The sequence below is a fragment of the Grammomys surdaster genome, unplaced genomic scaffold, assembly GCF_004785775.1.
Source record: "Grammomys surdaster isolate TR1022 unplaced genomic scaffold, NIH_TR_1.0 681, whole genome shotgun sequence".
Classification (NCBI taxonomy): domain Eukaryota; kingdom Metazoa; phylum Chordata; class Mammalia; order Rodentia; family Muridae; genus Grammomys; species Grammomys surdaster.
This window is the reverse complement of record NW_021605100.1, coordinates 21,635-35,447: the sequence shown is the minus strand read 5'-3', so window position 1 is coordinate 35,447 and position 13,813 is coordinate 21,635. Positions and strand designations below refer to the sequence as shown.

The 13,813-nt window shown below is 39.1% G+C and overlaps 1 protein-coding gene across 1 annotated transcript; it reads right to left on the bottom strand.

The window, feature by feature from the left end:
* Positions 1–3,948: 3,948 nt before the first annotated feature.
* LOC114633479 (cationic trypsin-3-like) lies at positions 3,949–13,390 on the bottom strand. Its single transcript, XM_028782038.1, has 4 exons — positions 13,261–13,390; positions 7,219–7,321; positions 6,025–6,304; positions 3,949–4,098 (listed from the first exon to the last, which is right to left on the bottom strand). The coding sequence occupies exons 1-4, from the start codon at positions 13,388–13,390 to the stop codon at positions 3,949–3,951; spliced, it is 663 nt and encodes a 220-aa protein (XP_028637871.1).
* Between the last annotated feature and the right edge of the window lie 423 nt (positions 13,391–13,813).

Here is a 13,813-nt window from a genome sequence, read left to right as displayed (position 1 = left end):
AGTGTCATCAGTTAACAGCCCTTAGATAGTAACCAGACTTTCTCCTGCTCAGAGCAGATTCCAAGGTGGTTGTAAAACAATTAACTAAAGGTCACTAAAAGGGAATTCACGATTTATTATAGGTGCTAGGACAGAAGAGAAAATATTGCCTGGGTTTATCTATACAAAACTTCACTAATTTCTTAGCTATAGTTTTAAACCTTCAGTGAACCTGTGGAGCTAGGCAGGTGATGGATGTTTAGTCAGATAATTACTCCTAATGGATATGCATGTAAACATTCCCTGTTGTAAACTTCTATTTCAATTTATGATTTGAATTTTGGTGTGAACTTTGTAACATGTGACCATGTACTCTGTAAGATGTGTAAGTACTAAGGACAAAGAGATGAGAGTTAGTTAGATATAGAATGTAGCTAGTTAGATACAGAGTAGAGTTAGTTAAATATAGAATAGAGTTAGTTAGATATAGAATAGAGGTAGTTAGATATAGAATGTAGTTAGTTAGACCTAGAATGTAGTTATTTAGATATAGAATGTAGTTAGATACAGTATAGAGTTAGTTAGATATAGAATTAGAATAGAAGATAGAATAGAGATAGAACAGAGTTTTTCCCTTTTCCCAGATAGAATAGAAATTTTCCTTTTCCCCACCTAGGACCTTTCCACTTTTTCTCTTAGATAGCTTTCATAGGAAACTTTTTACACTTAGTAATAAACTATAATAACTTCTTTAAGTGTCTTTTCTTCCTGCAATCTCAAATCAACAGACCTAAGTTAGAGCCTGGCAGCCCCTGCAGAGAAGAACAAAGGCATTGCCTAATCCTCTGCTGTCCCTGGCTGAGGTGCTAGTGGCCAGAAACTGCTGTTTCTGGCCTCAGAGGATCAAAGAGACAGCAGGTCAGCTACAGTAGCCTAGTAAACAAACTTTTGTAATGTAGACAAGTAAGATTTTATTAAACAGCAACCCTAAATATCTTGTAAGACCAAAGTCTTACCCCGAATCTCGTAAAGCCCAAGGCTTTATCTGGAATCTCCTAAGACTAAGTCTTACCCCTACCAATGCTCTTCCAATTCTTATCACCACTGGCTGCCTCAAGAAGAACCAGACAAGGAGGAGAAGAAAAAAGATCACCTTCTCCTCCCACCAAGCCGGGGATGGCTCCCGGCAGTAGGCTCTATAAGTTCTCTCTCCCTACCTTCAGGCATTTTATTTCCCTTCCTTTGAGTCCTGAGAGTCTCTCACCTCCCAGGTCTCTGGTGCATTCTGGAGGGTCCCCTTAACCTCCTACCTCCCAAGATTGCCTGTTTCCATTCTTTCTTCTGGCCCTCAGGGCTTCAGTCATTTTCCATCACCCAGTACCAGATCAGCTTCCCCTCTTCCCTGCACCCCCAGCCCACTTTTCTTCCCAGGTCCCTCCCTCCCTCCCTCCCTCCCTCCCTCCCTCCCTCTCTCCCTCCCTCCCTCAATCCCTTCCTCCCTCCTTGTGACTGCTTCCTTCTTCCTCCCAAGTAGGGCTGAGGCATCCTAACTTGGGCTCTTCAGCTTGTTGACCTTTTTGAGTTCTGTGGACTGTATCTTGGGTATTCTGTATTTTTTTTTTTTTGGCTGATATCTACTTATTAGTGAGTACATGCGATGCATGTGCTTTTGGGTCTGAGGTACCTCACTCAGGATCATATTTTCTAGTTTCATCCATTAGTCTTCAAAACTCAAGATGTCTTTGTTCTTAATAGCTGAGTAGTATTCCATTGTGTAAATGAACCACATTTTCTGTATCCATTCTTTTGTGGTGAGACATCTGGGTTATTTCCAGCTTCTTGCTATCACAAATAAGGGTATTATCAACATAGTGGAACATGTTCCCCTGTGGCATGGTGGGACATCTTTTGGGTATATTCCCAAGAGTGGCATTGCTGGGTCTTCAGGTAGATCTATTTTCAATTTTCTGAGGAACCTCTAGATTGATTTCCAGAGTGATTGTACCAGTTTGCAATCCTACCATCAATGGAGGAGTGTTTCTCTTTCTCCACATCCTTGCCAACATGTGTTGTCACCTGAGGTTTTGATCTCAGCCATTCTGATTGGTATAAAGTGGAATCTCAGGGTTGTTTTGATTTGTATTTCTCTGATCACTAAGGACTTTGAACATTTCTTTAGGTGTTTCTCAGCCATTTGAGATTCCTCTATTGTGAAGGGAATGCCAGGATGGAAAGGAGAGGCAGGAGTGGGTGGGCAGGGGAGCACCCTCATAGAGGCAGGGGGAGGGGTGATGGGATAGGGAGTTCCAGAGTGGAGACCTGGAAAGGGATAACATTTGAAAATATCCAATAAAAGAAAACAATTTTCCCTCCTTAGTTAATTTCACACACAATCTGGGCTGATTGGTGGGATGAGACAGGGGTAGATTATTGCTAAGGACCACAGCTACTTTAGTGGTAAGATCACCAGCGTTTCCTTACTGAATCAATATCCAAAATAATTTGAGGAAGTATTTATTTTTGCTCATGATTTCAGAGGTCAACTATTTGGGGTCCATCCATTTTGGGTCATGTGGAGGCAGGACACCACCACGGTGATGAGAGCATGTGGCAGAGGGTACTCACCTCAATGTGGACAAGACCGTAGAAAGGAGATAAGACTGGGGACCATGCATGTTCTACAAAGCTACACCCTCAGTGGTATATTTCCTCCATTTAGACCTTAGTTCCTAGAAATTCTATCACTAAGATCCAAACATCCAACACAGACTCCATGACAAGTAGTAGTGCACTTTTGGAAAACAAGATCTTGGAGAATAAGGGACATACCGGTGGATGTTAGTAAAATGGAGAAAAGCTGTGATTTTAGATTTTAAAAAATGTAATAATAATAATAACAATAAGAAGAAGAAGAAGAAGAAGAAGAAGAAGAAGAAGAAGAAGAAGAAGAAGAAGAAGAAGAAGGGGAAAGGAAAAGGTAACACCATGTCACAGGAAGGAGCAGTAATGCTTTGGGGTTGAGGACAGCCTGGGATTTGTTCTATCTTATTGTAAACTGTTTAAATGGCCTGGGACAATTAATTTTAACTCTGCATTTTAGTGTCATTGTCTTAGTTTTATAACTAATGTTAAATGTTTATTGGAGCCAAATTTCTCTGATGCATTATGAAACACCAAAGTTTTTTAATGTAATGGAAACCGTAACCTTACTCATTTTCATAACTGCAATGCTCAGTCTTTCACATGCCAAACCATTTGGGATCAGTGAGTTTTTATTGATTAGGTTAAATAACTGACAAAAAAAGTTCTTCAAATTATTTCCATAAAGTTGTTTGGCATTCTGCTTATGTTCTCATTTTTCACCTTTTTATCTTTTGACATGATTTTAATCTTTGACAGTTTTATATATGTACATACTGCTTTTATATTTTTCTTCTAATTTTTGAGATTATAATATACTTACATTTCTCTGTTTCCTTTCCTCCATCCAAATGCTCCCATTTACCCTTTTTTACTCTCTCATTTCTTCTGTTTTTACTATTGTTATTGCATGCACATATGCACATGTGTATAGATATACATTGCTGTATATAAACTAGTCAGCTTGCATAATTTTATGTTGAGTTTTCATCCCTATTACCCTTGCTTGGTCTCCTACCATGATGAAGTCATATTTCAAAAAGAGCTTCCTTATGTTGGTGTCTTTAAAAAAAAATCATTGAGTTTAATTATGATTGCTGCCATGCATGGGAACTTATTTATTGAAAACTGAGAAATTTATTAGTGGCTGCGTCCTTGAAGAAAATGACAGCCTTCTCTCAGCAAGTTTCAAGAGAAAGTTCATCCCTACCAAGCAAAGACAATACATAGATAAGTGTGTGGCAGAATACAATGTTTTTATTTCCATACCCATTTCAGGCCCAGTACAAAAGTGAAGTTGACTATGAGAGGATGGCTCAGGAAAGATGCTTAGTTGGCATTAGTGGTCCCCTGAATCCAGTCCAGGTAGTTGCTCACTTTGGTGTAGACACCAGTTTTCCCTTTCTCACTACAGCTTGTGCCCCAGGATGGAGTATCTTGGAGATCTGTATTGCAGACCATGGGGCCACCAGAGTCACACTGAACAAGAAGAAAAAGACAATCCATGTTCTTGTTAATGATCAGATGAGATAATGAGATTAGAGGTATTCCTTCATTTTCCTAGGGCCTATTTCTTCAGTCTTTCAAATGATACCCACTTTACTCCTGGAAATCCAACACAATCTTCTTACTATATCATGGATAAATTATTTATTTTTATGGCCCCACTTCCTTCTGTCACAGTATTGCAGGAACAATAAAAAGTGAAAACTGGAGATTTATGACCACTTCACCAGGTCCTCTTTTCCAGAAGAGTTTCTTGGAATCCACCTTAAAATGTTGCCTGTATATTGTCTGGATACCATTGCTGTGGTATTTTTTTAAATTATTATTAAATTATCTTATTTATTTACATTCCATATGTTGTCCCTTTTACTGTTCCCTCCTTCCCAAATTCTTCACCCCATCCCCCATCTCCTTTGGTTCTGAGAGGGTGGTCCCCCCACCCACCCACCCATCTACCTCCACTTCACCCCTGGCAGCATAGCCATTCCCTGGGTCATCAAGTTTCTACAGGATTAAATGCATCCTCTCCCACTGAGGCCAGACAAGGCAGTCCTCTGCAACATATGAGCTGGGAGCCACAGACTAGCCCATGCATGCTCTTTGGTTGGTGGCTAAGTCTGTGGGAGCTTTGAAGTGTCCAGGTTAGCTGATACTGTTGTCCTTCCTATGGCTTCTTCAGTCCTTCCCCTAACTCTTCCATAGGGGTCTCTGACCTCAATCCAAAGGTTGGCTGAAAGGATTTACATCTGTCTTAGTCAGGTGCTGGTAAAGCCTCTTCAAGGACAGCCATGCTAGGGGCTCCATTACTGTGGTATTTTACCCCCCAGTTCTAACCATTGAATTACAAGCAAAATTTACAGTTTATCCTAAATCTATTACTCATCTTTCATATTCAACCTCAGAAAAAAATATTTTAATTTTATTTTTGCTTATGTTTGTGGAGTGTGAGTTACCTGGAGGCCTAAAGTTGATGTTTGATGTCTTCCCTCACTGTGCTCCATTTTTATTTATCAAGAAAGAGTTTTGTTGAACTTAAACTTGTTGATTCCTGCCCAGGGGAGCCCCTGTCTTCGCCTCTCTAGTGTTAGCATTGCAGGTGGCTGATAGCAGATTTTACATGGAATCTGAGGATCCAAACTTCAACTGTTGACCTTTGAAGTAAGTGGTTTATCTACTAAGCCATTTTTTTCTAGCTCCCAGATACATATTCATCATCTTCTGCATTTCATATGGAGCCATGTTTCAAGAGAAGCAAGACTGATGAACCAGACAGAGTGGGGAAAAATCTCACTCTCCTCATCTAGGAAGCTGACACAGAGCATGTTCCTTGTAATACCATGTGGAAAGGTGTTGTGGCAGAGTCTGACAGGATGGAAGCATTTAGACAATGAATGTCTGGGAAGCTGACTGTGAAGAGTAGAAATGGATAACTATCCCCTCCTCAGTATCCCATGATCTTTCTTTCCCATTCTCTCTTTGATCTCACCATACTTTTTGTTTCTTTCAACTTGTCTAGGTTTGAGAATTTGGGAGGTTTATTTTTTTTTTTCTTGGAAGATTTTCTAAACAGTTCTAACCAACTAGTTCTTTCTTGGATGGAAATGTTAGTAGTGACAGATGCGAGTTCAAAGACCCTTTTCTTAAAAACTGTGTTCTCCAGTCGAACTGAATCTCTTAATGTTCTATATACTACCCCAGTATCTAATTCTGTGACAATCACCAATCACATGTAAATTATATACTTTGATAAAACTTTTGTTTTACCTTTTATATGATCTCAGCAAAAAAGACTTTTTAAGTTTGAATAACATATTTCAATACTATGTGGGTCTAACGTTATCTTCAGAGAAATGTACTCTGAGTGAGATTTTGGACCAGGTAATCACTTTTATGCCTTACCTGTCTAGGGCTTCTCACATTTTGGACTTGTCCCAAGTAATACTTACTTCCAATGCTCACTGTGTCACCCCAGCCTGACATGAGGCACTCAGAAGCTTGGCCTGAGACAGTGGACATATGAGAGTTAATGGTGGTTGGTGAGTTCAGTTTAATCAGCATGATGCCACTATCAGCGGTGATGTTGTCATAGTTTGGGTGGAAGATGAACTTGGTTGCATTAATGAGTTCCTTACCCTTAATTTCATGAATGTTGAGTTCCCCCAGATAGAGCTGTAGTTGGCTATATTTGTAAGGATTAGCAGTTTTTTAAGTATCCATCTTGGAGTTCTCCACCCTTCCCCACCTCTAATCATGAACATAAACAGGAACAGCATCTTATTCAAGAATTCAGTTCATTGCACTTTAGGTAGTACCAGCTGTTCCTGCTGTCGGATAGTTAGGGAGTTCTGTACACATCGATGCTAGCACAAATTCAGAGCCCACTATCTCATTAGAATTCAAGACGAGATGGAGAAAAAAGTGCCCCTGTACATAACAGTAGGAGGTGAAAACAGGATTGGAGATTGATTGGCAATTAATATTTCTCTTCTGGTTTTGTTCACACAGATTTAAGGGGAATCGAGAAAGGCTTCAGAGATGGAAAGCATTTAGAGCAGAGCATATATTCTCCCTTTTTCATGTTATAGAAATATGGTATGTTCTATCACTTTATATGACATTTTCATAATAGTCTTGAGATATAATCATTGAGACAGTATATATAGGCTCAGGTTTTTAAACTAATTCATTATTTAGAAAAATACATGTAAAACCCAAGGGCAACATTGGTTATCAATTATAAAATTTCTATGAGTAACAAACATACGTAGGCTCTGATTTTTCTTTTTTGAATCCATCAAGCAGGCTTAGTAGGTAAAGGTGCTTGCTGTTAAGCCTGATGACTTGAGTTTGATTCCTGGAACCCATATGGTAGAAAGAAAGCAACTTGTCCTTTGCCCTCCACGTACACCCCACCCCAACTAAATAATAAATATAAAAAAATATTTAACTCATCAAACAACTTATCTTTTTGTTTACATTTTTGTGGTGGTAAGAGAAAATGACAGTTTAGGACTGTGAATATTGAATAATTATGATTTGTAGCAGTGGGCAACAGTCAGTACCTATTGGTCACTGATAAGAGAGCCCCCAGACAACTGGTAGCCAACATTCAGGGCTGCCTGGTAGGAGACAGAGATGCTCTTACATGTGTAGCCTCCAATAATCTCAACAGCATTATCATTAGTGGGAATAGCAGCTGTCAGGGAAGAGGCAGAAATTCCGTTATACAGAATAGTCATAGAATTCTATGCCAGACTATGCCTACTAATAACACAGGAGGTGACAGTGTTCTCTGGCAAAAAATCAGGAAATGTCGGGTTTTAGGTAGGCAGTTGTTTGTTTTCTTTTTAGTATCTTATTAATTTCAGTGCATTTTTTTTGAGACAGGGTTTTTCTGTGTAGCCCTAGCTATCCTAGAACTCACTCTAGACCAAATTGGCCTGGAACTCAGGGATACACCTACTTCTGCCTCCAGAGTGCTGAGATTAAAGGTGTGCACTACTCAGTTTCAGTGTAGGTATTTTCATAGCTTATTATTATATGCCTCTTATACAAATCTCCTTATATAAGTAAGCAATCACCTTGAAATAATGCTTTATGTTTGCTAAACATTGTTATGTAAACATGTAGGAATACATATGCATTTTCACGTACATATAAGGGTATTCACAAGCAGAAACTCATAAAAGAAATGTCTTACAAGAGCTATTTAGGATATAAATATCACTTTTACTGAAGAAGTGGACTCAACATTCATGCAAGTAAGTAAAGCTCTGTGATGGTTGTGTACATTTATGTGACTGATGAAGCGTCAGTGTGAACTAGCTGTTTCTAGCAGATAATAAAAACAGAGCCTGCAGAAACCACTTGAGACTATCCTAGCTCTGAACGAAATGATTGTTTTGAATTTTTATTTTGTTTTTGGATTTAGCCTAAAGTGTTTTAGCATTACATTATCTTCCCCTGATCTTTTCTTTTATCTTGATTATCTTTCTACTGTTTATTGCTGCATTTTTTTTACCATTTATCACTACATTTAACATTGAGAACTATGACCTGCATATCTATTAAGAGTTCTTGTAGCTATGAATGGCTTTAATTGTGATATATAGGCTTTGTTTTATAATATTTAAAAATAAAATTTTGGGAGAGAAGTGTCTAAGCTTGTACGAAAATGATACCTGTTCAATATGGCAAATGTTAATACATAGTTTTAGTAATGTACTGGCTAGTTTTGTGTGTCAATTTCACACAAGCTGGAGTTATCACAGAAAAAGAAACCTCTCTTGAGGAAATGCCTTAATGAGATCCAGCTGTAAGGCATTTTCTCAATTAGTGATCAAGGGTGGGAGGGCCCATTGTGGGTGGTGCCATCACTGGGCTGGTAGTACTGGGTTTTATAAGAAAACAAGCTGAGCAAGCCAGGGGAAGAAAGTAAGTTAACATTTCTCCATGTCCTGTGCATCAGCTCTTGCTTCCTGATCGCTTGAGTTCCAGTCCTGACTTCCTTTGGTGATAAACAGCAATGTGGAAATATAAGCTAAATAAATCCTTTCCTCCCCAACTTGCTTCTTGGTCATGATGTTTGTACAGGATTAGAAACCCTGACTAAGACAAATTGGTACCAGCATAGTGGGATATTCCTGTGACAACCTGACCATGTTTCGGGAAGGACTGTGGGAGGACTTTGGAACTTTGGGCTAGAAGAGCCATTTGGGTGTTAAAAACTCTGTGGGATGTTCTGTAGGAGCTTGGAAGATAATGTTGAGAACAGTGCAAATGATAGAGGCTTGGTTTGAGAAATTCTAGAGGGACTATTAAAGACTTATCAGGGCCGTTGTTGTTTTGATTGTGAAGATTCTGTGGTTTTGGTTAGCTGTGACTGAAAAATGAGCTGTGATTAACAAGATACCAGAACTATTAAAGTGAAACCTTCAAATTACTGGAACTATTGATGCTGATTAGCTGGAGCTAAAAGAATTTAGTGGTGATTAAAAAGAGACCAGCATCATTGAAGTGAAATCTTCTGGGAAGTGTTTTCTGAGAGCACAAAGAAGCTATGTTCCAGAGATAGTAAACGTTGTACCTTGTGCTGCAGCTGGACTTGGTAATGTGTAAGAGTCACCCAGGTGGGACTGGTTCTGAAGGCATGAAGCGTCATGAAGAGCAGCTGAGGCTTGACACTGTGAGAGGCCATGGAAGGCAATGGTGAAGGTGTAGCTTCAGTGGCGGTTGAAGGCCCAGGGCTGAAAGGATCATGCAAAGGAGTTGAAGCTTGGCACCATGAAGAAACCCTATGAGAGGCTATTGGTGAAGCCTAGTTGCAGCAGACGACAGCAGTGTTTTGGAGATGACAGTACCACGAGATGACCACCAAGAACAGCAGCAGCAGTGGAGTACAGGCAGCTGGAGCCTAAAAGACAAGCTGTGTGTTACAAAGGGCAGGGCTGGAGAAGTGACCCAAGCCCTTGGAGGAGCCCAGAAGATCCTGAGTGGATCCCAGACATTGGACGGTTAGAGTTTGATTTTGTTTGTGACTGTTTCCTGATATTTTTCCCTCTTGAAGTAAGAAAGTATTTTAGTGGAAGGCACAGTTAAGAGACTTTGAATTGTAGAAATACTTTGAATTTCAAGATACTGGATATTTTAAAGGGATTGAAAATATAATATATAAGAATCTGTAAAGACTGTGGGACTTTTAAAGTTATTTAGATCTTGGTGATGAATAAGAAAGTAGGGATTAAGGCTTAATAGTGATGTGTTTGCATGACAAGGGGTCAATTGTACTGGCTGGTTTTGTGTCTCAACTTGACACAAGCCAGAGTTATCACAGAGAAAGGAGCCCTGAGGAAATGCCTCCATGAGATCCAGATGTAAAGTATTTTCTCAATTAGTGATCAAAGGTGGGAGGGTCAGGTGCAATAACTTATCTTTCACCTTGGAATATTTTTGCATGCCCCACACCATTGGACTCCTACCAATTTCACTGAGGTAGCTGGTACCTGAAGTTTCGTTGGATTTATTCCCCATCTTCTGATATGTGTATGTGTTATCAATGAGTCCAAAGTGGTTACTACTTCCTGCTCACTTCGTCCAATCAGCACAATGTCATCAAATAGTGCACCAATGTAATCTTTTGTGGAAGAGATAAGTGATCAAGAACCCTTCAAACTAAGTTATGACACAGGGCAGGGGGTTAATATATCCTTGATGCAAAACTGTAAAGGTATACTTCTGGCCCTTCCAACTGAAAGCAAATTGCTTCTGGTAGCCCTTATGGACAGGTACTGAGAAGAAGGCATTTGGTAGATTATAATAACTACGATCATCTTATCTCTGGCAATTCAGTGCTGCCACCTGGCCCTTGCTACCTCGGGCCTAATTAAACCCATTGCATTTAATTCATTCAATCTCACCAGTTGGCATTTTAGGGTTTGCTGTCTTAGAGGATTCATGAAGGGCATATCTTCTGGGCCTTCCCTTTGTGGAAGATTAGGTTTTACACAATGTATCCACTCTAGCATTGCAATTTCCCTGAGCCTTAAAAATACCTTCAACACTAAGCCAAGGGATATCAGATATCTCTAACTCCTTTGCAATAGGCATCTTTTGAAAAACACTTCAGCCAACTATTCCAACAAACTTTCGAATCCTTTTTAACTGTGTGAGCTTCCATAGTAAACCTAGAATCTCCACTCAGAGGGCCCATGTCAATAAACTCAGCCTGATGTAGTTTTATGTTCCATCCACCGTCATCCCACACCCTTACATCCATTCCCACACACATTCCCCAGACTTCTGCTTGAGTGAAGTAGCAAACTCATTAAGCTCCTTAGTAGTGTAGCACATTTCCTCATGGACTATACTTTCTACCCCACCCCCAACCCCAGGGGCCTGTTTTGCCTTGAGTCTGGTTATAGGTCTAGAAGAAACTATTGGTGGGCCCTGAGGAACATCAGTATTGTCTTGCCTGGCATTTTCTTCAGAGAAAGTCACTGCTAGTTTATTAGACACTGAGGGATTAATTTCTTCCTGTGAAAAAGGCATTATTTCAAGGGGTGGGGCTGAGGGTACTACTTCCTCTGTAGAGGTAAACTCTTGAAAATCTAAAAGATTTAAAGTTCTCAGCTTCAACAGGGTCCTTCCACACATCCTCATCCCAAGTGAGAGGGCACCGTTCTTCTACAATTGATGGCCTTACTTTTAACTGCTGACACCCTCTCAGGCTGAGACTTGAATTTTCGCTGCAATTCAGACAACCTTTTAATGGGGGCTTCAGTTTGATTTTCTATAACTCAAGCTCTATGGCTACTGGAGAGATTCTCGTCAAGGGCACCTTTAGAAACCTTTAGATTGTTTATTTGCACCTGGAGGCACTCAATTTTATCATACAGCTAACTCTTTTCCTTCATCAATTTTTCCAGAGATACTAAAAGCAACAAGCCAGCAAAATCATTTTCCAATTTTTCCCCCAAATTGTAGAAAATTTGGTACACTGGGTCACCTAATATATTGCTAGTTATAATTGATAGTTCAAGATAATCAAAGGCATTAGCTTCATTTTTCTATTTTAAAAATCACATAATTTATTCTTATTTTTGACACAGGTTCTTATCATGGTACTATTCTTGTTTAGGACTCACTATGTAGATGCTATATAGACAAGACTGGCCTCTGACTCACAGAGAGCTTTCATTTTTTAAGATATTTTCTTTATTTACATTTCAAATATTATCTCATTTCCTGATTTGTCCTCTAAAAACCCCCTATTGCATACCCCCCTATACCTGCTCCTATGAGGGTGTTCCACCCACCCATTTAAAATATCGTTTCTACCACGGACCTTCAATATTCTCTGAGCTCTCAGGAGAGAGAGTATCTGGAGAATTTTCAGTAGTTGAAGGTACTAGTGAATTAGAAGATACTACCAAATTATTAAATCGACTCTAGAGTCTTAAAAGATTCATCCCTATACTTTTCTCCTCTAGAACCACCCCTGGTACCAACTTCTGTGTTAGTCAGGATTCTCTAGAGTCGCAAAATATATGGAATGTCTTTCTATATTGATGGAATTTATTATGACTTACAGTCTCTAGTCCAAATCCCCAATAATGGTCAGCTATGAATTAGAAGTCTAAGAATCTAGTAGTTGCTCAGTCCCACAGGACTAGTTGTTTCAGCTGGTCTTCTGTAGAAGTAGATTCCAAGAGATGTGCTGGAAAGTAAATGTGAGCAGGAAAAGAAGAACAAATTTTTCTTCTTCCAATGTCCTTTTGTAAGTCTCCAGTAGAAAATTTGGCCCAGGTTAAAGGTATGTACCACCATGCCTGGATTTGGGACTTGTTTCATCCCAGGCTGACCTTGAACTCTGAGATCTTCTTGGCTTAGTCTGCTGGGATTAAAGGTGTGTACTACTTTGCCTGGGCTTATGCTTCTCATAGCCATTATGCCTCAAGATCTCCATTCCAAAGCCAGGTCAGAAACTTGTGTCTTCCAGCCTCAATATCTAGATCACAGATGAACCCTCCAATTCTAGATTGTAGTTATTCAACTTGATATAGTCAAGTTGACAACCAGGAATAGCCTCTGCAAGTAATAAAAATTTGATACTACTAATATTAAAATAGACAATTCTCTTTTTTTGTCACAATCAAATGACATGTGACTTTATACTAACAAGAATTAATCAACAATTTTCTCAAAACACAGGTTAAGGTTTTATCTGTGGTGCATAAGATACCTTTGCCATTGCATAACCCCTCTCCCCAGGAAATAACTAACTCTTCAGTCTTCAGGCTTGCACTTAACCATTAGCACCGTATTTTTAAAAATCATGATCATCACTTCTTTTATGCGGACTACTGTTTCCTTTTCTTCCCTAGTTTAGAGAGCCTGCAAGAAGTTGAGAACATGTTCCATATCTTTATGCCTCATACACTGGACACTTAGTTTCCATGAATTTTCTCTGATGAAAATTAGGCATTTATATACACAAATGCTACATACTAATTTTCCTATTTTTCTACCATCTTGCTTTCAGATCCCATATTTAACAACCATTGTTGATTTCTAAGCTCAAAGCACATATTTATATGCAGTGTATATCTCTTGGATGCATTCTTTTGAAAGACTCACCAGCAGCTCCAAGGTGAACCAAGAAGAGAACTTCGTGGTTGCTCACTAGTTCTGCACTGGGAAGTAGGAAAAAGGCTTTTTCTCCATAGCTATTTATACCTCCAGATTTGTCATTGACACACAGCGCCATAGATGCCACAATAAAGTTTTCATTTAAAAAGTAAAAAAAAAAAAAAAAAAAGAGAGAGAGAGAGATCAAGTCTTGACAGAAGGCAGTGCAGGATCACATGCAAGCATGGGAAGGCTTTCTGAGAAGGCTATGGGAATGGAAGCTACAAACTTATTTAGTGGGAACTGTTCATTGCAAAATGAAATAAGTTGTATTCAACTCATGGTACAAAGCTGCATGTTTCTTATAAAATATAATATTCTAGTTGTGCACTTTTGTTCAAAGGACTATGTTAAACCTTGTACCCTTGGTTTATAACTAATAGCTATTTCAATGTACTTTTTTGATTTTCTTGGCACAAAGCATACAACTAAATGGAATGCATTTACCTGCTGAGTCATTCATTAGAAAAAAAGAAAAACATATGGTAGTTCTGATCCTTTA